Source organism: Apodemus sylvaticus, chromosome 3 (assembly GCF_947179515.1).
Source record: "Apodemus sylvaticus chromosome 3, mApoSyl1.1, whole genome shotgun sequence".
NCBI lineage: Eukaryota > Metazoa > Chordata > Mammalia > Rodentia > Muridae > Apodemus > Apodemus sylvaticus.
This window is the reverse complement of record NC_067474.1, coordinates 141,630,065-141,656,150: the sequence shown is the minus strand read 5'-3', so window position 1 is coordinate 141,656,150 and position 26,086 is coordinate 141,630,065. Positions and strand designations below refer to the sequence as shown.

Genomic DNA, 26,086 nt, shown 5'->3' with positions numbered 1-26,086 from the left:
CTGTATAGCCCTGGCTGTCCTGGAACTCACTCTGTAGATCAGGCTGGCCTCAAACTCAGAAATCCACCTGCCTCTGCCTCCCAAGTGCTGGGATTAAAGGCATGTGCCACCATTGCTCGGCACATGTATGCGTGCATGCATGCATGCGTGTTTATGTGTGTGTGTGTATTTATGCATGCGTGTGCAGGTGTGTCCTCGGAAGCAAACAACACTATCAAGAAAGTAAGGGCACCCATGCACACTGTTTTGGGTATTTCTCGTGCCTTCTTAGAGGCTAGTGGATTGTCAAACAGACCACATCTTGGTTTAGCCTCAGTGAAGCTGCAGTCTCTGAACCCCATGGCATCCCTTTCGTTTTATTTTTTTTCCTGTCCACCTCTTAACCATCTTCTCTCTTTGGGTGCCCCAAGTGTCAGCTGAGCAGGTTTCCACAATGTTCCAGGCATAAGCAACTATATCCTCCCCTCCCCGGATCCCTTTGAGTATGCATAGCTGATACTTCTAAGCTGGGGCATTGTGGTTCCCCTGGGAACGCAGTGGAGGGAGGGGTTCCTCACTGAAGCTGCTGGTGGGTAGTTGAGATGGCAGGCTCACCACCTTCTTCCTTACCCGAGGAGAACCAATAACCAGGAGCTGGGAGTTCATCGGCCCATCAAGGGCCATCAGATCGCTGGAGTCTAGATCCATGATGGAGATGAGGGACCAGGCACAGGGAGAGCCTTGTGAACTGGTTCAGGGTCTGGGCGAGTGGTACATTTATCCACAACTAAAACAAAAGCAAGAAACAATTCAGTTGCCCCGATGCCAGAGGCCATGCCGGCAAGGGTCTATACAGGTATCCAGATAGTGGCACTGTGGAATCCAGGATTCAGGATCGGCTCAGACTGTGAGCCTGACCCACACGGACACAAATAGCTGACAGGTATATTGTGGTAGAGTGTCTGCACTGCTCAAACACCCCTCTGTGGTATTCCTGGGTATCACACAAGGACATCTGAGTAGAGCATCCGAGATGCTGAACAACTTGCTCAGGGTCACACAGACGAGAAGCGACAGAGCCAGGTGAGAGTCTTCCTGGATACTTCACTGTCCCTTGAGAGGGAGGGCACTGGTTGTGTTGTGTTCCCAGGGACTGCTTCAGGCTCCGCATCTCATTCTGCCAAACCCTTTTGCTGCTGGGCAAATTTCCCCAGTGAACTACCTCTGGGTTTGTTGCCTTAGCTCCCGAGGAAGGAGAGACAGAGATTCTCAACACAATGGCCTAGTGGGTGGGTTTGAGCCCTGTTGGGGATTGGCTTTGTGACCACCTGGCCCATTTTCCTTCTGGAGAAAGCAACAGGTTTTCTCACCGGGAAACTTGTTTTCAGCAGGTTGTGAATCCACCTTCTCTCCCTGAGCACCCCCACCCCCAACCCCTTGCCTTACTGCTGGCAGGGTCACCCACCCACGGGTGAGCACACTCATTCTACTGTGTCTCTGATCCCTTTGCAGAGCTTTGGAACTGAGCGGTGGCAAGGATGAGATCTCCCTGCTGGTGGAGCAAGAGTTCTTGAGCCTCACTAAAGAACATCTCATCTTGGTCCAAGAGGGCTCCGGGGAGCTGGCGACACCCATCGGTACTCCCCAGGGGACCCGGGAGCTGGCTCCCTGCTTTCTCGTGCCTCCTCTTGGGGCAGACAGCACCGAGTATGCAGCATCCTCCATAATGGCTGGTGACAAGCTTCGGGAGCAGAAGCTGTCCATGCCCATCATTGGTTGCAGACAGGACTCTGATTCTGCCATGTCTACAGTCACCGGCATCCTGCGAGCAGCCAAGGTCAAGAGTGTCAAGGGGACTAAGGACAAAGGTCATAGCCTGGGTGCCTCTAATTCAGAAATCAGCAAGCTCCTGGCCCAATTCCCACTGAAGTCGACTGAGATGTCCAAGGCCCCAGACAACAAAATGGTGCTGGAAGAGACCAAGGTCATTAAGGACTTCCTGCAGAATAGCATGTTCAATGGCTCCGGACCCCGGGAGCCCATGGGGCTGGGCCCATTCCTGCTGCTGCCACCCCCACCTCCTCCCACACTTCCTGACAAGCTCCCCGAGTTCTCTCCTCCGAAGAGGCAGCTCCCGGTGTTTGCCAAGATCTGCTCCAAGACTGAGGCTGACCCTGCCCTTGAGGGCCACCACTGGATTGGTGAGTGGAGCTGAGAATAGGAACGTGAGGGGGTTTTCTAGGAAGAGAGCCTTGATCAGGAAGCTGATCAAGGCCATTTTTGCATCTTTTTTTTAAAGATTTATTTATTTATTTACTATATGTAAGTACACTGTAACTGTCTTCAGACACCCCAGAAGACGGCATCAGATCTCATTACAGATGGTTATGAGCCACCATGTGGTTGCTGGGATTTGAACCCAGGACCTTCGGAAGAGCCGTCAGTGCTCTTTATATGTTCATACATGGATAGATACACACATGTATATGTTTGGAGGCCAGGTGTTAATGTCAGGTGACTTCCTCTGTGGCTCTCCATCTTTTTCATACACACGCATATGCACACACACACACACACACACACACATACACACACACACATTTCTGTCTTCAGACACACCAGAAGAGGAAATCAAATCCCATTACAGATGTTTCTAAGCAGTCATGTTGTTGCAGGGAATTGAACTTAGGATCTCTAAAAGAGCAGCCAAGTTCTCTTAACAGCTGAGCCATTTCTTCAGCTCCCCCAGCCCAGTCTTCCACTCACTGAACATGTAGCCCCCCCCCCCCCCCAGTTCAGCCAGAGTGGCTGGATCGTGGAACTCTAGGGATGCTGACTCTTTCTTCCCAGGACTAGGATTACACACACACATGTGCTATAGCATCCAACTTTGCATCCAGATGTGGGAGATTCAACTCAGGTTCTCGGGCTGGTGTGACAAGCATTTCACTAAGTGAACCATCTTTCCAGGCCCTGCAAGACACATATTTTCTGATTTTCTTAGGTACCCAGAGCACACTGGAGGATTTATTTACCTTATCAGGAAAGATCCCAGCCTTGAGTCTAGGCTGGGAGAGAAAATTGATTGGCAGATGGGGTCACTTATCTTTTTATGTGCACCCATCCTGGTCATCAGGACTGTTCTACCCTCTGGAGGGCATAAGTTATCCAACTAGACACAGAGCAAACTGTTGGTCCTAGGCTTTGTTTTCTGGTACTCTAGAGGCTTAGATAAGTATATTTTTATCACTTGAATAGGAACTCCGGTCATCCTAGGAAACTCAACCCCCTCCTGGTGCTCCCTGTCTATCTCTGGGACTCTGCATTATGTATGCTTAGATTGGATTGCAAAGCCATTTGCCTACAGTCACCAATCACTAGTAGAATAGATTATACTCATTCCAACCAAAAGAAAGGTCACCCCCAGGCTGAAGTGTGATGCTTAACTGACAATGCTTGTCTAGGGAGGGCTCAAAGCGGAACAAGGTCACCTTTCCTAGCATTCTATATTCTGGAGCAGTGGAGGGACCCTGGGACAATGACAGTGAGTAGAAGAGGCTTGAGCCCTCCCACCAAGGGAGGGAAACATTCACCCTCTCCTTCTAGAGGGGACCCTTCATGTTCCTTGATAAAGGGGCTGCAGATGTGAGGTATCTTCTCTACTTCCCTTTCCCACACTCAGAGAGTGCCTTTGTGTGCAAACCGGTGGGCAAGGCCTGCCAGGGGGATCTTTGTACTGGGTGAGCACACTCATTAGAGAAAGCACAGGGGTACAGAGCTGAGGGGTGCCTGTGTGTGTGTGTGTGTGTTGGTAAATTTGTTTTTCATGAGTGTGTCTGTACAGTTATGAGGCAGAGGAAAGACAGACAAGTGAGGGGGAGAGAGAGAGAGACAGGGATGGAGAGACAGAGAGAAAGAGACAGATAGAAAGAGACAGAGACAGAGACAGACAGAAAGACAGACAGGGAGAGGAAAAGAAAGAGGTCCCAGATGCCAGAGGGGTCTTGCAGATGTGGAAGAGACTGACTGTAGCTGTGTGAGTGGCTGCAGATATGCTGGTCTCTGGGGAAAATGACTATTATTAGTGGGTGTATTATTTCAGCAGTCTAGCTGGGGGCTAAACTCAGCAACTAGAGGAACTGCTGGAAGAGACTCTGGGGACATGTTCTGCTAAAAATGTCATAGTCTCCTAAATTGGCCCTGGCTGGAGGAGTGCTTCCCTTTTCTGGGAAGGTAGGGTCCAGGCCCCTGCAGAGGCCCTGGGGGGATGCTGAGCTGGATTGTAGAGGGATTCATGAGATGGTGGGATCACACCCACTGCCATCAATAACACTGAAAGCACAGGTCCTTGGATCCAGCTGTTACCAGAGTTCCCAGGTGCCTCTGGTGTGCCCAGGACAGCTCATATCCAGTCACCCCTCAAATACCCATCCCAAAGATGCTCAAGAGCCTTATTCACAGGAGCACACAATCTACTCCCTCCCTCCTACACACTGTAAATAATCTATGGATTACCACCGGTGCCTAATCCAATGGCAATGCTGTGTAAATAGCGGTTGCACAGTATTGGTTAGGGAATAATGACATGAAATTCTGTACGCATTCAGTGAGGATACAATTCTATCTTGAATGTCTTGCATCCACTGTTCCACACACACAGATAGATGCCCCATTTTTGAAGAAAGGGTTACAACACTGAAGGGAAGCGTGGGTGAGATCTCTGCTGAAGTGTCCGATGTCAGAGTGTCCTTCTGTGAGGGATGGATGCTCGGGGTATTTGCAGTAAGACCTGAGTCTGGCAGCCATTGAGTTCTTCCATCAAGTGACTCCAGTCACTTAGGATGAATCATCTTGTCCCTTTGATGCTTCCTGCCATTTGTCTGTCGTTTCCCAGGCCAGTGACATCTTTCTGGTAACCCTCAATGAGAATCTTGCTAAACCTTCTTTCCTTCTGGGTTGAAGGGCCAGACGAGATTCTAGCCAGTGTCTTCTTCCATTTTGTCTCTTTGTCACCTCACAGGTGACCATCTGCTTTGTCCTGAAGCTATTTCTGGGTACACCTTTCTCTTCCTTGTGTGAGCTCCTGCAGGGCAGTCTGGCTCTGACTCATGGCTGTGTCTCCAGCACTCGGGGCAAAGCCTGGCACTGATGAGAGAGCTGAATGGCCTGTGAGAATCACAGCAGAGGTGACATTTAGGATGAGGTACTCAGTGGCATGACTCAGACTATGTGTTCTGTAGGGATGTGTGTCTCCTTAACTAAGCCATACATGCCCTCATCCAAGCTACCCTCTTATCCTTAGCTTGGGCACTATGGAAGGAAGGAAGGAAGGTAGGAAGGAAGGAAGGAATAGAGAGGGAGGGAGAGGCAGTGGAAGAAGGAAGAAAAGAAAGAAGGGGGAAGGGAAGAATGAAAAGTGGATGACAAGCCATGGTGGTGCACACTTTCAATCTTAGCTCTCAGGAGGCAGAGACCAAACAAACATACCTCTGTGACCTTGAGGTCAGCCTAGTCTACACAGTGAGTTTGAGGCCAACCAGGGCTATACAGTGAGGCTCTGTCTAAGAGAATAAGAAAAAGAAATTGGTTTATGAATAGATGGATGGATTGTAGATGTCTAATTAAATGGATAGATGATGGGTGGAAGTGGATGGCTGATAAACCACTGAACAGATGGGTGGACAGATGAGTGACTCGAAAGCTGGGTGGATAAGGATGAATGCATGGTTGGGTAGGAGAGTGAATGGATCAGTGGATGGATGGACGAAGACAGGTGGATGGAGAGATGGATGTATAAGGCAGGAATATCAGAATGGGCAGCAATCAGAGCAGACTCAGCACATACCTGGGGATGCACCTGACTGAGATGCAGTCCCTAGTGTGGCCTGGACCTCTGCATGAGTTATGGGCTATGAGAAAGACCCACAAGAAGTTCTTGCTTTCAAGAGGCTTTGACTCAGTTTCTCTCCTGCAGAACGAAGCCCTGGCCCAAAAGAGCTGACCAAAAGTCGAGAGAGCATCTTTCTCAACCAGTGGCCCCAGAACCGGAAGGACACCTGTGGTGAGGAGGGTCACAGTGACTCAGTGGGCACCATCTCCATGACTCTGCCAACCAAGAAGCCTGTGTGGCCAGCAGAGAAGAACCTGCTCTATGAGTTCTTTGGGGCCACCAAGAACCCCAGTGGGCAGCTGAGGCTTCGAACCAAAGTGGATATGGATGGGCTGGATCTGAAATGTAAGTGAACTTTACCTGGAAACCCTGATGGATCCAGGTAGGGGTATCTCATCCTGTCTGTGGGCAAGTTACTGCTTTTCCCTTGGGTATCAGGATTTTTAACTCCATAAAATGGAGGAAATTGTTTTCTCCCAGCATCCCCTAAGGGAATCCAACTGCTAGAGGGATGTAATTGGTTTTGAGAGATCCCACAGGCACAAACAACTGAGGTGGTGCATGGCTCCAACCATGGATGTATTACAACATCTCAGTTTGCCCAGGCCACAGAAAAATCCATGCTTTGTATTATTTCCACACTGAGATCATTCATGACCTGGCCTGGCTTCCTATCCTTTGCCTTCCTACAACTGGATCAGCTATAAAGTCAAAACCCATTTCCAAACACAAAGAAGTCAACAAGAAGGGATGCTTGGGGAGGGGGGTGTATTTCTGATTCCATAGCTCATGGATGTCTCCGTAGAGGAGGACAATCCAGTGTTCGTGAACAATAACAATTCAACTCAACTGCATGTTTTTTAAGTTCAGTGTTAAGTTAGCCCACACTGAACTATTTCATGTTTTTAAATACTCAGCTTTAAGAGCTAAAGAGGTGGCTCAATGGTGCTTATGTAATTCCAGAGGACTGGAGATTGGTCCCCAGCACCCATGTTGTGTGACTCAGAAACATCTCTAACTCCAAGAGACTGAAAACTACCCTCTTCACACACACATGATACACACACACACACACACACACATGTACATGCACATGCATATACACATTAAGAAAAATAGCATTAATCTTTAAAATATTTAGAAAAACCATTCCTATATAGTGACACCAACCTGCACAAAGTTTCTACTCTTGCTGACCATTCATCCCTGGTCAGGTAGATTTCATCATTAGAGGGAGACACTTTGCAACCTCTTTCCCCTTGTTTGTATAAAGCTGGAATTCCATTTTTGCAAGTAGGTGAAATTCAGCCTTAGCAATGCGGCTTCTGCACACCTTGCTCACCAGCCTCACTTACCAGCTAGTGATGGAGAGAGAAGCCAGCCCTTCCAAATGAGCAAGCGCTACACTAATGATGTTTTCCTGGACTTAGACATCTCTCTGACTTGAAAGGTCCCTGCTTGGAGCTTAAGGGACCTGACCCCTGAGAATATGTATTCCCTGGTAGTTATAATAAAGAAGGTGCAGCCTCTCCCTGCTGCAGGCACTGAGATGCTCTTCCTCTGCTGCGATTTGCAGTTAACTCCCCTGCAACGGTGCCCGAAAAGAACAACATTAAGTATGCTGGGAATGTTTTTGCTCCACGCTTCACCACAGCCTTGACCTCGACCACCCTGAACCAGCCTCTCTGGCTCAATCTGAACTGTCCACCTCCACCGGTGTTTTCCAGCCACTCTACCTTCCCACAGTATCAGGTAAGCAAGTGACTCTGGCTCCCCTGGGAGCCTGCTGCACCGAGAACCTTGGGACTCCCCTTGAATACCATCCTTAACCATAGGTCATATGAGGATGCGAGTAGACACTGTCAACCTGTGGACCTCTGCTACTGTTTTTATTGTGATCACACTGACTTACTACAAGGTATACACACACACACACACACACACACACACACACACACACACACACACACACGGTCGTGTGCTTATATGCTCACACACATATATACTATGCATGTACACAGTATCTTGGAATCCTAGCTGAAATATAATTAGAAGTCCCACACAAAGAGACAGTGAAGAATCTGTTGCAGGGTTTGAAATTTTACTCACGGAGCTTATTTATGCAGAGAAAATGTAGTTTCTTCATTTTGTCCATTTAACTTAATGTCCCTTAAGAGCCATGGCCCACTTGGTAGAAGGAAGAAAGAATCAAATAAATGTCTACTCTAGTTTAAGCCTTTGTCCGATCCAATAACTTAACAGTCCCCTTAGGTAGTGCTCCCTGTTTTCAGGAGAGGCGCTCACCATCAGAGATTTCCCCATCTTCTGTTCCTACTCCTGGCTCCTGTCCATCAACATCGTGTAGTTCCTCCAGGAAGCACATGGTCTCAGACCTGTGCATTGGCCATTTGCTGGTCTAGCCCAGCTTAGCCGGGTCTGGAAAGAGGAAAGTGGAGAAGAAATTAGCATCACACTCAGAGGACCTGTCTCTGTTGTGTTTTCAACTTTTTCAGAAAGACTGAGTCCCTGTTTCCCCACCCTCCACAGGTACAAAATGCCTTGTGATTCATGATGTGGAGATCCTCCATGGGAAATCACAAAGCATCATCTTCACATTAGTAATAACATCTTCACACAGTCTTGAGAGGAGCATCCGGCTCATTAATTCACCACTTCCTTTGCTGGTGTTCTCAGACCCTTGCAATTTGGGCTTTCTCTAATCCCCATTCATTTATTCACCTCCTCATTGACTGACTTATTTTTATTTATTTATTCATTTTCTTAAGTAATTTTAAAGACCTCTGGTCTGTGCTTATTGTAGCCTGTGCACTGTGCTGGGGTCGGAGGAGGGCACTCAAAGGTGAGGAAGAGGTTTGGAGTCCAGTGTAAGTTCAGGAGTAAGATCAGTGGGATTTGCTAAGACCCCAGGCCTGGTAACAACCTCATGCTTTCCCATGGTTAGAAGTCACTGCCATGCTTTACTGACTCGGCTTTTTTGAATGAGTAAGGTTTGGACATGTTTTCTGAGCATAAAGACTGTCCTGTGTCCTCAGTGACACTGGTGTTCAAATCATAGAGCTGACTACAGAAGGAGGGAAACTGAGTCAGCACCTCTGGATGACAAATGTTTAGAAGTAGAGAATACTTTCCCATAGGTCAAATAATAGATTTTCTGTATCTCGCACTGGACATTCAGCTTATCCTGTTGTCTCAGATAGGTTATATCCACATGCCTATTTTGAAACATGCTCTGACTGTTGCTTACCCTGGCATTTCTACTGTATGTATCTAGCTCTCCGTCCACTTGACTGATGGCTCATCTGTATTCATCAACTTATTTATCCTTACCCATCCATCTATCATCCATCTATCATCCATCCATCCATCCATCTACTTACCCACTCATCCATCTATCCATCTACCCACCCATCTATCCATCCAACCACCCACCCATCTACCTACCTACCCATCCATCCATCCATCCATCCATCCATCCATCCACTTACCCACTCATCCATCTATCCATCTATCCACCCATCTATCCATCCACCTACCTGTATCCATCCATCCATCCATCCATCCATCCATCCATCCATCTATCCATCCATCCATCCATCCATCCATCCATCTATCTATCTACTTACCCACCCATCCATCTATCCATCCATCTATCCACCCATCTATCCATCCACCTACCCACCCATCTACCTACCCACCCATCCACCTACCCATATCCATCCATCCATCCATCCATCCATCCATCCATCCATCCATCCACTTCTGCAAAGAAACCATGCCCGGGTCTGCCCAGGAGGACCTACTAACTTCTGTGAATTCAGGCATTGCAGGCCTAGTTGAAGTTGGCCATGAAGGAGCTGATTCTTCCAGGTGGTGACTAAAGACAGTTTCTGTCTTCTCCTGGCATCTCAGAATCTCCTGGTGCTCACCGTGAGACAACTGACCAGGAGGCCTGATCCAGTAGCGAGAAGGCAGATCTAGAAACAGGAAGATGGGTGGAAGGGCCCTGCAGCATCTGCCCTGTGTGGCCTTGGGCAAGTTCCTTAACTGTCCTAGTTTGTCTGTAGAAGAGCTGGGCTTATCATAATTACAGCAGAAGCAGAAACTGATTGTGTTGTAAGGATTAATTGAGCCCACATACGGGGAAGGACTCTTAAAATCCCCAGTGTGACACAGATGTTCATTTCATTAATATTCAGTGAGGGCCTTCCAAGAAAAGGGGGTCAGGGAGTTCAGTAGACCTTGAGGGGCAAAGAGAACAGGAGACTAGTCTTTCATGGTCTCTTCCACACAGGGCCTAAGGAATAAAGATGAGGCCCCAAATCTAATTTGCTCAGAGCTCCATGGTGGAGAGACTCAAAGATGGGAAGAGAAGATTCTCCACACAGAATATGAGCATCTCCAGATGAGAAAGGAGAAGCTGTGTGGGGAAAGGCCGAGACCTCAAGCGAAGAGGAGTGACTGCTCATTCGCCCTCTTCACTCATGATTTTACAAAGCTGCAATTCTAACAACTGCAGCCGTCCCTAGACTCAGGCTGTCTTTCTCATACTAATGAATGCAGCAACATCTCTTACAAGAGGCGGGCAGGGCTGGCCAGCTGTATGCTGTCCATTGGCCCCAGTGTGGCCCACAGAACAGGTGGTGTTGGTGGAGGGCTGCTTGGTGTTTGCAGCCCTGGAAGAGGTGGCAGTTCAGCAAGTTAATGGAGTTGAAAGGAAGCAGCAGTAGAGAAGGGGGGCAGGGAGGTTATCAGCCTGTCCGGGGGTGGGAGGTGGGGGTTATCAACCTGCCTAGAGGCCTTGAAGCTCACAGAGGGCCTGGAATGAGCAAGGTCTTCCCTTTGGAAGGTTCACTCCAGGGCGGGGTGGTAGGGACCTGGCTGGATCATGGTGGTGAGTGAGGCTGCCCTGGTGGCAGAACTTTAAGCAATAGGGCATAAGGTGTATGTGTGTGTGTGTGTGTGTGTGTGTGTGTGTGTGTGTGTGTGTGTGTGTGTGAAAAACTGGTGAAAGTGGGAGGGGCCAAGACAGGAAGTATCACTGCTTAGTAACAGGATGGGCAGGACTCTCTGATAGGATGTGTGATTCTCAGAGAGCTGGAAGCTGGAACAGGAAGGGAAGCTGAGAGGCTTCTCAGGTGACTCCACATTAGAGACACTGAAGCCCTTCATGAGGAGCTAAGGACATCATCAAGACCATAGTGTCTGCCATTACCCTTTTGGTGATTGATGCAAACCACGCCTAGAACAGAGGCAGCACTCTGGGATGAAGAATGTTCTTGAAAGGTGTCCTGGGTTGAGGGGTGCTTCAGGCTCTGAGCATCATCCTAGGTGTAGTGTCCAGCTCTAGTGGATGCAGAATTGCCCAGAACCACACATAACATCTAAGGGTGTATAACACAGGACCCATGGGGTTTCAAGAGGAGACATGTTTACTTTACATGACATTGTGACAAGACACTGTCATTTATGATGTCTGTGCCCTAGAATCATGCTATCAGGTTACCAAATAGTTGTAAAATAATCAAGCAATAATGTTTTAAGTAAGCTTACAATTTTATGTTAGACTGCAATGCATAGCTATTCTGGTCCCTACGTGGCCTGCAGGGCTAGGGCTGGGTATCCTTGTGATGTAAGTAATGACTGGGTGGACATTTGGAGGGGTCATGAGTTAGCCCACTCTTTGTAACATTTCTGCTAGGTGTGTGTGTCTTGTGGCTGTCACATCCTTATGGACATAAGGATATCCCCGGGCCTCACCCTTAATCAGAGTTGTGAATAAAATTTCCATTCCCTTGGGCTAAGCTGCCAGAGATTCTGGAGGGAGGGGCCGGTGGGGGATGATGGACAGATCTAACATTTACAGAGTCCTTACTATGTGTCCAGGTGCTTTCTCAGCTCTTTCCTTGCATCCCTTTGTTTATCCTCCTGCTTACCTTCACCATGAGCTACAGATACACACGGCTCCCTAGCAGCAGAGACCCAAATGAGCACACACAGCGACACAGTTGCACATTTGTATACAGAATCCCAGCTTTCCAGGCCCAGGTCCCTACACATGCAGGCATACTTGAACACAGATTTATCAACACGGTGCACAGATGTGGAGGACACCTCACATGTTAGCTAAGAATGGTCCCAGGGAAAGGTAGAAAAGGCCCATGCTTGGTCCATAAAGTGCATGCCTTGCAAACTTGAAGACCTAGGTTTGACCGACCAAAATTCAAATGAAAAACAACTGGGCATGGTTAGGCAGAGTTGTAGTCCTAGTTCTGGGGAGGCAAAGACAGGAGGATCTTTGGAGTTTACTGGCCAGCCTACATAGTAAGCCACAAGTCACTTGGTGAGCCTCAGGCCAGTAAGAGATCTTATCTTAAGAAAACGAAGGGGTCAGCACTTGAGAAATGACACAGGAGGCTCATTTCTGCATCTACATGTGTGTACGGATAGCAACAATGACATCTCTGACTCAGTAGGGCCTGCCATTGACTCTTCTGAAGACCACCTCTCAGAGAGGTAGAGTGACTTTCTCAGGAACACATCAGCCTCCAAAAGGTGGTCAATCTCTGACACTCCTTCCTAAACACTCACGAAAGAAGCTTTGGAGTCTGTTAAGGGGAGGGGGGGGGGCTTCCCATGTGGCGGGAACTGAGCTGGCCTTGGCACGATCCAGTCAGCTCTAGGCAACTTCATGGAGTTGGTCAACTGGAAGATGGGATGCCCGCCTGGGATGTGGATCTAGGCCTGTGAACATGCTGAAGTACACAGCTTCCGGGCTCAGGCTAGGGGCCTTCACCTAGCATCAGGAACTGCTCTCTTTCTCCTTAGGGCCTGTACCCACAACGGTCAACAAGGATGCCCTACCAGCAGCCAGTACACCCACCTCTGGGGTGCTACTCCCGACAGGTGAGTGGGTGACTTCCCCTCCTATGCCCTGCTCCATCAAAGTCTTTAGGTCAGAAAGCTCCTTCGTCCTTGCCCATCTGTCACCACCATGACTTTCTGGCCCATCACTGACTTGAGGGGACAAACACAGATGTCTAGTGTGCTGTATCAGAGACAAACGTTGCCACATAATGATACCAGATGCCACTTAACAGAGTCCTTACTGCATGGTAATACCAGGCCTTTCCCAATGACTTCTCTTACACTAATTTAGCTTTCTCAACTACCTTACGATGCATGCTATTGATGGGGAAACTGAGGCATAAAGAGATTAGACCATAACATTAACATGTAAGTTTAGGTCTGCTGTAGCAAGTAGCTTCCATGACTAGAGACTTTCAAGGAGTCTTTAGTTCTTGCTTATGAGTCCCTGGGTTGGCTGAACTGAGATGCGGATCAGGGTCAGGTCTGTTCTTGCTCTTTTAGAGTCTGATCCGATGACGAAGGAGCGATTGCTTTCTCTCATTGAGTGTTAAAAACACATAAAGATAAGAGTAAACACACAGTACTTCCAGAGGCCTCAGCTCCATGCATGACAAGATCCATCCATATTCTTTCAGTCGGCCCAAACCAACCCCACAGCTCTGCCCAGCATGTGTGGGCCAAAGAATCATCATCTTGCTATGTGGGCTGGCTAGCTCCCGTAAAAGACACTCAGTTTGGTTTGAATTTCAAATTCAAATATTGCACAAGAAATATTTATGTTAAACATATACTCACTGGTTATTTCCAGTTCGGATTAAACTGTAGTTTTTGTTGTCCTATAGTTTTAGTTCCCAAATGTGGCAGTATGAATTACAGCAGTACTTCAGGTACAAATGCCACTTAGATGTTACCTGGCCCTGGCAGCCTTGTGCTCTTGGCCACTGTGATGGACACCTACCTCTCTTAGATAAATACACAAAAGTTCTGTATCAGAATAATGCAGAAAAGATAGCAACAGACGTCCATAGAGAGAAGCAAAGAGAAATAGAGGGCTAGGGAGATATCTCACTGGATAAAGTCCTTGCTTTCCAAGAGTAAGGAATGGAGTTTGGACTTCAGAACCCTTGTAAATTCAGATGCAGTAGCACACATCTGTAATCCCAGTGTGCTTATGACAAGATAGGAGATGGAGTCGAGCTCATGGACCAGCTAGTCCAGCATATATAGCAGGGAGCACAATTGACACTGCTTTAAAACAAGGTGAAAGGTGAGGACGGACACCCAACGCCTCCACATGAACACTGTGGTGTAAGTACCAGTACACACGCACATGCACATGCAACACGCATGAGACACATACATGAGAAATACATATAGTCACATGCTTCCAAGCTGCTTGAGCTGGCCTGCATGCTCACACATACTCATTGACAGGTATGGAAACAAGCTGAGAGGCGATGCTGGGTGTTGGGGCAGAGATGGGGTGTGAGAAAAAGTCATTTAAGACTGGGGACATAGAGGGGGCTGAAGGCAAGTCTGCCACATCTACACGTGGACTTGCATCTCACACACAGGCCCGTGGACAGTCCACACCTCCAATTCCAGTTTCTTCTATCTCAATCCTTCCCAGAAAGTCCCACCCTTTCTCTGAAAACCTCATCTCTGAGCTAGCATATGCTAGTATGTTCCAGAGGTTAGAGATGGGCCCATAGGTGAAAACTACCATGATCAGAACTCTTTCATCAGGAATAAGAGCCTCCTTCATCCTGTTATAAGAGAGTCTGTCTCAGGAATCCCAGTCACATTATCTCCACCTACAAACACTAGAAGCTCCTCCTGGCTCAAAGAGTCTTTCTAGGCAATTATGAGTGTGTATATATTTGAATAATGTAGTATAAAACCTGGTAAGAATTTTAAAGACTGAGGCCAGCGCTGTTTGTTAGTCTCTTTCATATCCTTCTGGGGACACCTATTTATATAAGATTTCCTGAACAAGGCCATTATTCACAGCAAACTGTTCTATGCTTTTGTAAAAGATGAGTGTATCTGGAGGTGGTTTCCAGAGCAGCACACAATGCTGCATGTGATGGCTTTGATTGGCCTGCCCCATGGAATCTTGGGAATATCCCTGGATAAGGCTGGTGTGAGTTCTGGGACTCCTCCCTTACTGTTCTCTGCCAGGTCCAAGTACTTTCCACTGTGGAAACTAGGGACATTTCCTGTTACAGCCGCCACAGAATCTGTCCTGTGGGATGTTTTTCATACCCACATCTGGTGTCACAGGGCTCTGCAGCCACTCTCTGAGCAGCATATCAACCATTGTGGGGTGAGCTCAGCTTTCTGAGAGAGCACGCTGAGGAAGGCTAGACCAGAACCCAGGCTCTGGGCTCTCCCTGGAATCCAGGAGATGCTTACTAAGCTGAGCCTCAGTTTGGTTGTCTCCCAAGTAGGAGTAGCGAGGGCTTGTGTTAGTTATTCTTCTCACCATGATGATAAAAGGACCAACAAAGGCATCTTGAAGTTTTAGCTTCGTTGTTGTTTGGTTTGATTTCTTTTTCTCTTGCCCAGTTTGACAGAATAGCTCACTGCAGAGAGTCAGGCTGCTGGCCATATTGCCCCCACAGTTGGGAAGCAACAAGACGCGAAGGCTGGGGTTCACGTGACTTTCACTTGTTCCCTTCTTACTCAGTCTAAAACTCCAAGCCCCAGGAATGAAGCTGCCTGCTTTTAGGGTGGGTCTTCCTGCCATCCTTGGTTACATTTCTCTGAAAACATCTTCACAACCCACCCTGGGTGATTCTAAATCCCACGAGCCTGACCATCAGAACAAGGTCATATGATCTTGTTTCACAGGGTTTGTAGGTAGAGTGACAGAGTTCAGGTGAAGGATCGCCCACAGCCCAAGGGCTCCGCGCACACTAGTCCAAGTGGGTTTATATTAGACACAGTCATGTGGGGAGCAAGAGGGTTCTTGAGTACTATGGGCTTCAATGCTTCAAGTGGAAATCCGAGGTTTTCCTGGCTATGACAGGAAAACCCAGGAGAGGAAAGGTCTTCTGGTGTTTGTGCTGTCAGTAGTGGGACCTGTTGCTCCAGATGTCCTGCCTGCTCTCTGTCACCTTAGCAGATGTGCAGAGCTCCCAGTCTCCCTCTCTCCTCCCCAGCCCCTCTGACTGTATCCACTCCATTGTCTAGAGCTTAGACAACAGTTGTGAACAAGACGGATAGAGCCTTTGCTTGTGGGAGGGGGCAAGAAAGTACGAGCCACAGTTCTCAGTGGGCACTTGCCCAGGCATTGGCAGAAACCCCACTGACTCCCCATCTTCCCCACAGGTTTGGGATGCACTCATGCCCACCTCCTGTCTATACTTCATCCCATTACCTAATACTGCACCCTCTAGCCATTTGTGTCTATTTCCAGGCATTCCAGCGCAGTGGCATCCAGACTTTAGCGCCTCATTCATTCTGGCTCTGCGGTTCTCAACCCATGGGTCACAATCCCTTTGGGGAGGGGGCGGGGAGTTTCAAAGATCCTTTCACAGGCGTCACCTAAGAAGACCGAAAAACACAAATGTTTACATTACTGTTCATAATGGTAGCAAAATTACAGTAATAAAGTAGCAACGAAAATAATTGTGTGGTTGGGGGGTCATCACAATATGAGGGACTGTATTAAAGGGCTGCAGCATTAGGAAGGTTGAGACCGCTGCTCTAGCTGGATTTTCAAGTGCTGGATAATTACAGCCGGTGGTTATGCAGTGATCCTTACAGCACAGACCTGTTCTTCCCTGGCAGGCGTTTCCACTGGACAGAGTTGTCTGGTGCTCACAGGCTGTTGAAGTCCTATTGCAGAAGCCAGTGGTGTGAATCTCAGCAGTTAGACCCTCCTCGCACAGAGTAGATAGTGCTTCTCCATTTTACAGATTAGGAGGTTGAGGTTCAGATACATATGTCAAGTAAAGGCTTCGCGGATGGATGAGGTAGCAGCTGGAGTTAGGATCAGGGCTGGGGCATGTTGACCTTGTCCTCTCTTCTCTCTGCCCTGCAGGTGACACCGTACAACCCACAGCAGATGGGACAGCAAATTTTCCGCTCTTCCTACACTCCTCTGATGAGCTACATCCCCTTTGTCCAGCCCAACTATCCATATCCTCAGAGGACCCCGCAGAAGCTGCCTGCCAATCCCCGAGACCCTCCCCCAATGGCAGGAGACGGGCCTCCGTACCTCTTCCCCCAGGGATATGGGTGAGTTCTCAGCCATGGTGGAGGTAGAGAGCTGACCTGCATCTAGATGGCTGTCAGAGAGGGCAGGTGAATGGGACGGGCTTCATAGAGGCTCTGTTGGTATATGAGTCCCATGGCTGGGGGCGGGGGGCATATCTCTGTACCTGTGCCCAATGTCTCTGAGGACTTGGAGGGAACAGATGTGGAGGTGAGCCTTGGGCTGGGGTCTAGGACCAAGCCTTTGAAGGTCCTATGCAGGCTGCCACCTACAGGCTGGTTGTAGAACTGCAGCTGCCCAATCAGAAGCAAGTGGCCACTCTACACACTACTAGAAGGGTTCTGCAAGTGGCTCATGGTGCCCTGTTATCATTTGATGATTTGCAAAAAGTATGGTTAACTAATCCATCTCCTTCCTGCATGCATCTGGAGTCATTGCCAGACTAATCTTTCAAGCATCCCCTGGACTTTCTGACAGGTCCCCCTGAAGAGTCTTCTACAGCTCACCCACCAAAGCATCCCAAACCCCAAACAGTAGAAAAGTCGGGTATTTCCGGGGCTTGTGTGAAAGGCTCGGCAACAGACCACTAACACACACTGGGCAGATAAGATAAATGAAGATTCCTCTTGGGCTGTGCATGCTGTAGAGTAACACAGTTGTGTTTGTTTAACATAATTAACAAGTAGCCACTCACTCCAACAAGCCAAATCCTCAGCTATTATTACCAGTGACCCAAGTCAGGAGGCAATATGCTACTCCTGCAGACCTCAGAGTCCTAGGCAGATCATAGAGCCTGCATGCCCCACTTGGAGAAACTCAGGTTCTAGGCTCGGATGATATCGACTCCTGCCTCCCCCGGCCCACACTGTGCCCAGCAGACAGCCTTTTCTCACCTGACCCCACTGCACGACCCCAGACTCTCACCCTTTGAATCTTCCATCTTCCCTAATATCTTGTGAAAAGGAATCAATGTTTCAAAGAGGGTTTGATGGTCAGATCTGTTTGAGGAAAACTTTAGGAAACAAAGACAAGCAGATTTCCTAACGGTTGGAACTCTCAGATCATTGAATTGCCGGGGGCGGGGGGGGGGGGTGCTCGCAGAATATTCAAGATAGTGGTTGATGGTGGCATTTGAACATGATGCCTATGGTTTCTTTTTATGCCTTTCCTTTCTCTTCCACTCCCTCCTCTTTTTCTTTCTTCTTTCCCCTCCTCCTTCCCTCCCTTTCACTTTACAGAGTTCCGCGGGTCACTCCCTCTACCATCATGTCACTCACCCCCCCTCCACACCCACCCACACACACACACACACACACACACACACACACACACACACACACACGAAAGAGCTGTGCCATTTCACATAGTTAATGCAAACTTAGCTTACAAGGAACTCACTGGTAATAAGGCGAGCTTCTTCCCTTCAAAAAGCAGAGGGCTGGGGGGGGGATGGACTAGAGACAAGGCTCATCAACTAAGACCACTCTCTGCACTTGGGGAGGACTCAGGTTTGGTTCCCACACTCACCATCCAGCAGCTCATCTGTAACTCTAGTTCCAGGCATCCAATACCCTCTTCCAGTCCCCGCAGGCACCCACACACACATGACATATAGAAACTCATGCAGACACACATACACACACATGATGTATACGAACTCACACACACACACACACACACACACATATTCATAAAAATAGGAGGGGGGAGCTGACAGGACTGGATGCCACATGGTCTGGCGAAGTGGTAACCAAGTGGCCCCAGGTCAGAGCTGGGAGCTCTGACAGCTGAGGGGGGTGCTGTGTCCCAGTGAGTGGGTAGAGGAGGCACTCTGAACAGAGGGAGTCAGGCCCTGAAGCGAGACGGGCAAGGCGATCATTTAAATGCTCCCTTAAGCTTTTGGTTTCCAGGTGTCAGCAACTGAACCCAGGTCCTCTCTCATTCTAGGCAAATGACTTACTGCTAAACTATCCCCCCAGCCTAGAAGGTGTAAGGAAAGCAGGAGGCCTGGGGACAGAGCCGAGCATAGTTTGAAGTATTAGATGTATCCCTGGGAAAAGGTAGAAGATAGGATTGGAAAGAGAGGCTGGCATTGGATTATTAAGAACTCTTTTGACCAGTAGGCCAGGGGAGCTAATAAAAGCACACGAGAGTGAGCACACATACAGACCTAGGGGACAGAAGAGCAGGCGAGGTGTAGTCTGGAAGAGGGTATTGGATGCCTGGAACTAGAGTTACAGAACCTCGACAAGAGGTTCTCTGTCACCTTCCTGAAGGTGAGAATGAACCAGGCTTCTGTTCATTCAGAATGAAGCACCCCTCAACTGGCAGCCACCCCCGTGTTATGGCCTGTGATTCTTCAAGCCTAGGACTATGGGGGGGGGGGCATTTCTCATTCAAATCACCACAGAGAAATGGGTGGAATTACTGACAGACAGGTGAATACAGGATCCTGGAGCTGGGAGAGGGGGGGCGAGGTTGGAGCTGGCAGTGAATTTGGTGGTTGTTAGAAGACAGATGATAAGTGAAGGCATGGGGCAGGGTGAATTGTCCCATGGGAGTGGACTCGAGAAGAGAAGATTCAAGGATATAGGCCTGGGCCTCCAGCAGGCAGAGGGGCTGGAAGGGGTAAAGGGGCCAGGGAAGATTTAGGAAGCAGCTTCTAGTGGTGTGTATGTGTGTGTGTGTTACGTGGTATGTGTATGGTGTGAGTGTGTCTGTGTATGGGTCTATGTGGTGTGTGTATGTGTGTGTGTACGTGGTGTATGTGTGTTGTGGATGTGTATATGTGTATATGTGTGTGCATTGGGACAGTCAGGAAAAGAATGGAAGCCACATGCAGGAAACGATTCTGTAGTAGAGCACATGGGAGTCAGGATCAGAGTAGAGAACTGAGGGCTTGGTTCTTTGGGAACCAACACAGGGAACTCTGGGTAAGTAAAAGTTGTTGAGAAACTTATGAAGCCAAGGATTGGACAAGACCTGGTGAGGCTGGATCAGTCAAGGGAAGGTGTATGCAGGGATCTAGGTGGACAGCTTGGTCTGGAAGACAGGCAGGGTCAGCAGAAGCAGAGGAAGCAAGAGGAGAGAAGGGCTGAAGCAAGAGAGGAAGCAGCACGGGCTCCGTTTCAGAGGAGGAGGAAAACCCTTCAGTGCCTCTGCGGAGCTGAGCTGATTTATATTCCCCATCAAGGATGACTACCACAGCTTATCCTCCAAGCATTAAAATAATAAGGGTGAGCGTTTACTGGGGCATGAGTAATACTTGCTCTGGAAACAGTATTATGTCAGCTGTCTTGAGTAAGCCAGGATGCACACACCCCATGCTCCAGGACAGTGTTCTCAACCTGAGGGTCGCGACCCCTCTGAGGTGCTCGCAACCCTTTCACAGGAGCCACTTAAGACCATCCGAAAACACAGACATTTGCATTTTGCTTCATAGCAGTAGCAAAATTGCATTTATAAAGCAGTAATGAAAATTATTTTATGTCTGGGGGGCCGGGGGCGGGGTCACTACAACATCAGGAGCTGTATCACAGGGTCACCACATTAGGAAGGTTGAGAACCACTGCTAAGGAGCTGACGTACTTTCTCCTCCTTCCTGGTCTCCCATCTTCTCCAGGAAGTATTTCTTAGTAGCTCTAGTCCATACACACTGCTTCTCCCCCAGCCCTGTGTTCACGATGTCTGGACCATAACCTTGGCAGTTGTCCTGATTCTAAGTGATCAGCCAGAGGAGTCAGGGACACGGTGTAGTGGTCAGATATGAGAGACAACGTGGTTAATTTGCTATTGTTAATCATTGTTACTGTTTGAGCTTTTATTTTATAAATCAGACCAAACATTCAGAGTATCTTATAATAATATCAGGGTTTTTTTTTTTTTTCTGCCGGGGCTGGGGATTAAACCTGGGGCCTTTATACATGTCAGACAACCGCTCTACCACAGACACACACATGAGCCCTTGCTCTTATAAGACAGGGTCTGCTGAGACTAACCTGGCCTTACATTTGTGACCTTCCCATATCCACCTTCCAAGTTCCAGGATAACAGGCACACACCACACCAATATCACTTTCAGTCATTTATAAATTCAGCATCTTTTTTCTTTCATTTTATGCATATGTGTGTTTCACCTGCAAGTATGTCTGTCTACTTGAGTGTGTGTGCCACCCAAGGAAGTCAGAAGAAGAGATCAGGTCCCCTGGGACCAGAGTTAGAGATGACAGTGAGCCATCTTATGGTTGTGGGGGATCGAACCTGGGTCCCAGAAGAGGTTCTCTTAACTGCTGAACCATTTCTCCAGCCCCTCCAGGATGTTTTTTAAAGGAGGAACAGAGATGTGGGTTTCGCAAATTGTTTTCCTATTAGGGATGTGCTGGCAGGCCTTGGGATGGGCGCTGAACAACTAGATACTATCTCTGCTGTCCTGAAACTTATTTTCGTTAGAAGAAAATAAAATATTACCCATACCTTAGCTGGTCTATGGACTGTTGTCACTAGAGAGCCACAGATGGTAGGAACAGCTAAGGTCGTTAACACTGTGGTCTGCTTCCATTGCCCTGTCCCTCCCCTCCCCCTCCCACTTTGTTGTTTCTTCATTTTATGGGAGAGTGCCTTGAAGGGGACTCTCTTTTATTATATGCATCTGCCCAGAGGAAAGTGGCCGAGAATGCCTGGATTAGACTAAATCTAGCCGTTTGCTCTGCCGCAATTTGTATTGAGCCCCAGTTCCATCCCAAGTATGATAGGAGACAGGTGAAGAAATTGCAGTCAGATCCCAGAAATCCGTGTTAGCTGTTCAGTCTGAAGAGGTCAGGGGAAGCTTCATGGAGAAGGAGAAGGCCTTTGAACTCTGTTTCGAAACACGCACACAAGAGTGCCGGTAAAGGCATCAGTGAGGTGCGTGCATATCTGCTCTTTGAAGCGGAGACATCTTTGCTCCTTCTTCCCTGAGGGTCATGCAACACGCCAGACACTCACTTGGTGGTGTCACAAGGCTACTTCTCTGAGGGGTGTTGAAATGAAGGCTGTAATTTAGCAAGGCTGAGTCAGGAAATTGCTGAGCGGTGGGAAAACACACTGGTATCGGCTGGACTCAGGTCAGCTGCCAGGACAGGCCCTGTTTTCTGAGATGCTGTGGACCTCCCTAATGCAGTTTGGTCTTCTAAGACAGATAGGTGCGTGCAGACCTACAGGTGAGGTGCTCAGATCCAAGTAACTTCCTTCTTTGTGGCCCCTAGCTGGAGATAGCTTGGAACTCTAAATGTCATCCTGACATGCTCCCGGCAGTTCCTTCAACCAACAGCTCTTCATTGTCCTTTAACTGTGTAAGTTTGTGTTAGACTTGCCCGGAGCCAAAGACTTTGTAAGATGCTAAAGCGTTCAGCCTCCAAACCAGTCCCAGCTTCCCGACCTTTAATGGCCACACTGTATATATATTTATCTACTTAAATGTATATAACATATATATTTAAATATATATAATACATGTGTATATGTAATATTATATATATACACATACACATATAAATAGATTCTTTTCTTCCAGTCTCTCCGGGAACATCAAAGACTTTGTCGCCTCTCTCTTCCAGGTTCAACTCTGCGCCCAGCGGCCCCCTGATGAACAGTCCCTACTTTTCCTCCAGTGGGAATGGCATACGCTTTTAGACTTCTCTCTCTCTCTTTCTTCCTCTCTGCCTCTCTCTCCTCTCTCTCTCTCTCCCTCTTTCTCTCTCTCTCCCTCTCCCTCTCCCTCTCTCTTTCTCTCTCTCTCTCTCTTTCCCCCCTCCCTTCCTCCTCTACCTCTCTTTGGATCAGGGCTAAAGGTTCTGGGATTCTGGATTCTGCAACAGCTTGGTGTGGAGTTTGGAAAGCCAAGGTTCCAACCAGGTGGCCGACAGAAAACAGCAAGACCAGATTCCGCTACTGGCCAACACTCAACCGCATAGCGCCCCCTCACATGTAGTGCACACCACAGACGCACCCCCCATTTGTAAGACCACACAGGCACCTGTATTTAGCTAACATGACTGGTTTTTGTTTTTGTTGTTGTTGGTAAGATAGAAAGTAAGACACTTAATTTAGAACGTTTGTATTTTATGATAAAACTCTGAGCTGCTTGAACACCCGTGTGTCTGTTCATTTGTTTTGTGTGCTTTATAAAATTTCTACTGTTCATTTCCCACCCATGAGCCCCAGTGTTTCTTCAGACACAGATCAGGGTCTTGGGAGTGATCTTATCTACAGGAGGGACATCAGGGGTCAAAAGCTTGAGCACCTATCTCTCTTGTGATTCCCTTATTCTCTGACACCCCAGATTCTGCACTCCTAGAGTAGGTATTATTAAAAAAAAAAAAAAAAAAAAAAAAAAAAAAAAAAAAAAAAAACTCTCCCTGTGGTCTGTCCCAGGAATAAGTTTTACAAAAAGCTTCTCCAGGACACAGTCTCAAACACAATTTCAAACTGGATTTTAAGAGCTGGTAAGATGGTTCAGCTAGTCAAGCCTCATGACCTGAATTCTATTGCTGGGACCCACTTAGTAGAAGGAGAGAACTGATTCTTGAAAGTTATCCTCTGATCTCTACTCGCGCGCGCGCGCGCGCGCGCGCGCACACACACACACACACACACAAATAGAATGAAAATTAATCTAAAATGTGACAAACCTTTTAAATGATGACACCCTGGTGCCAACCTCAAGGCCGCCCTCAACACTGCACCTAATGACACGTTCTTGGCTCTGCCTGGTCCAATTCTGACCATCAACTTGAATAACAAATCAGAGAGATGCCTGGAAACATTTATAAAGGATGCACTGTGGAAGTTGGAGACATTGTGAATTGCTTCTCCACTTTTACACCCATGGGTGGCAGGCATCACTAGTCAACTGTAGGATTTTATTCCCTAGAGACTGGCCCTAGCTGAAGAACCATATTTCCTAATGGTACTGCAAGCAGCTATTATCAACCGGAGCTGGCCTGTGAAGTGAAATCCAAGTGCTGTGTTTTTAATGCACGTTACCAAGATGAAGTTAAACAGAGCTTGTTCATGTCAGGATGCACTCATTGGTTCATTCATGTAGACGGACCACCATTCAAATTGTCTCTATAATGCCCTTATCGACCATGCTGGGTATACCTGGAAACCAAACTCTATAATCTATAGAGTGACTATAATCTAGTCTGAAGAACATTAGACACTATACTCTAGTTCTGCAAGCAATGACAGGTCTGAAAGGCGTCATTGTCTTAGGATGGGCTTAAGTCACAATTTCTGTTGACCTCATAGTGTGATGCCACTAGACTGACTGACCTTTCCCTTTGGACATAATTTCTCCCCTCAGTTTCCCGTAGGACCAATACTTCATCTTTCTCCATGGTCTAAATTTTGGGGATCCTGTTAACTCTTTGGACCCCCACTTTGCATATTGTTAATCATTGGTTTGGTTAATAAGCTGCCCTTTGTTAATTACCTTCCTGGTTTCTGAAACAAAATACCCAGTCAAAGCAACTCAAGGAAGCAAGGAAGGAAGGTTTATTTCCATTTACAGTTCAAGGAGAAACTCATCATGATGGGGAAGGCCTGGCTGCAGGAGCACAGGGCTTCTGTTCCATCGCATCATGTGGTAGCTGAGAGTGGCAGATACTGTAGTCAGCCAGCTTTCTCATTTTTAAGTTCTCTGTAATCCCAGCCAATGAAATGTTGGTTCTCTCTCTAGTTCCCTTAATCTAGAACATTCTTCCAAGATGCCCAGAGAGGCAAGTTGAGATCATGTCCTCTTGATGATGTAAACTAGCCCAGCTCCTAAGGCTGCCTTACTTCTAGCTTGACTATAGTTGACCACTCTTCCCTGATTTCAGTTTGTTGAAAGGTGGGGGAGGGGTGGGGGGAGTGGAGAGAGAGAGAGAGAGAGAGAGAGAGAGAGAGAGAGAAGGTGGGTTCACCACTGATCCTGGTCAGATCTGGTTTCTTGGAAGCTTTCTAACTTTGATATTGTCAGAGAGTTTACCCTGTCTGGATCTGAGTTCTACTAATATTAATGTTAAGAGTTGTGAGGATTAAAAGATGATGTATATTCAAGACAGACTTAACTGTCTTACTGTCTACTCAATATAGGCTGGCTTAAGATGGGGTAATAAAGATATATCTGTCCTACTCCTGAAACTTTCCCCCAAATAACAATAATAAAAGGTTGTAGTTAATAAAGGTTGGGGAAGTTATAACCCTACTGCCCTAGTTTTACTTCTGGTGCTGTGATAAAATACCATGACCAGAAGCAACATAGGGAAAGATTTTTTTTTTCTGTTTCTAATTCCAGGTTATAATACATTATTGTAGGGCAGTCAAGGCAGGAACGTAGAGCCTCACAGTCAATATCAGAAAGGAATGCATCCTTGGTGCCTGCCTCGCTTCCACATTACTTCACTGTTACAGAGTCAGAGCACCATGTCTGTAAAGAACCGCATTGCCTGCCATGGGCTGGGTCTTCCCACCTCAACACCAAGAAACCCTGCTACAGGCTGACTTGATGTAGATGGTTCCTAGTAAGGCTCTCTTTCAAGCTCACAGTTAAAACTAACAAGTCCACTTACCCTGTCCGTAAGGCAGAAGTGTAAAGGAGGAATGGTAAGTGCCTCAGAAGGATGCATGACACGAAGGGTCAAAGGAGCTATGACAAGCAGCAAGCCACACTTCCTTGCAGAGTTAGTTCCAAAGCCTGGAGCTTAAGGTTCCACGTGCTGAACTCTGTGGAACACAGGGCACAAGATTGATGACAGCCAGGAGCTGATACTGTAAGGAGCCTCCCTCCGTCTTCGCCTTGCAAACTCTACAGGCAGTTGTATGGAAGACATGAGACAATGTCTGGGGTGGGGGAATATGGAGGGAGGACTCAGGGGCCATGAGTTAAGGTTGTGGGACTGAGGATCTAGTTGGGAAACTGGGAGAGAAATACACAAACAAACCCCGAGGGCAGCAGCTATGCTGTGACGGAGAAACTGGGTTTTAGAGGGTCTAAAGACTGCTCAGAGGTCTTTGAAAACGAGCCCATTCGAATGCTCTTTGGTAAATACCTCCTAATCAACATTAGGACCTGATGGCTAATT

General features: G+C 47.8%; 1 protein-coding gene across 1 annotated transcript in view; it reads left to right on the top strand.

The window, feature by feature from the left end:
* C3H1orf94 (chromosome 3 C1orf94 homolog) overlaps positions 1-22,649 on the top strand; it is a 41,275-nt gene extending 18,626 nt beyond the window's left edge. The window contains exons 2-7 of the mRNA XM_052175675.1: positions 1,492-2,180; positions 5,954-6,214; positions 7,446-7,621; positions 12,716-12,793; positions 16,806-17,002; positions 22,574-22,649. Coding sequence (XP_052031635.1) covers positions 1,492-2,180; positions 5,954-6,214; positions 7,446-7,621; positions 12,716-12,793; positions 16,806-17,002; positions 22,574-22,649 — 1,477 coding nt within the window. The remainder of the gene's footprint in view (positions 1-1,491; positions 2,181-5,953; positions 6,215-7,445; positions 7,622-12,715; positions 12,794-16,805; positions 17,003-22,573) is intronic.
* Positions 22,650-26,086: the final 3,437 nt, after the last annotated feature.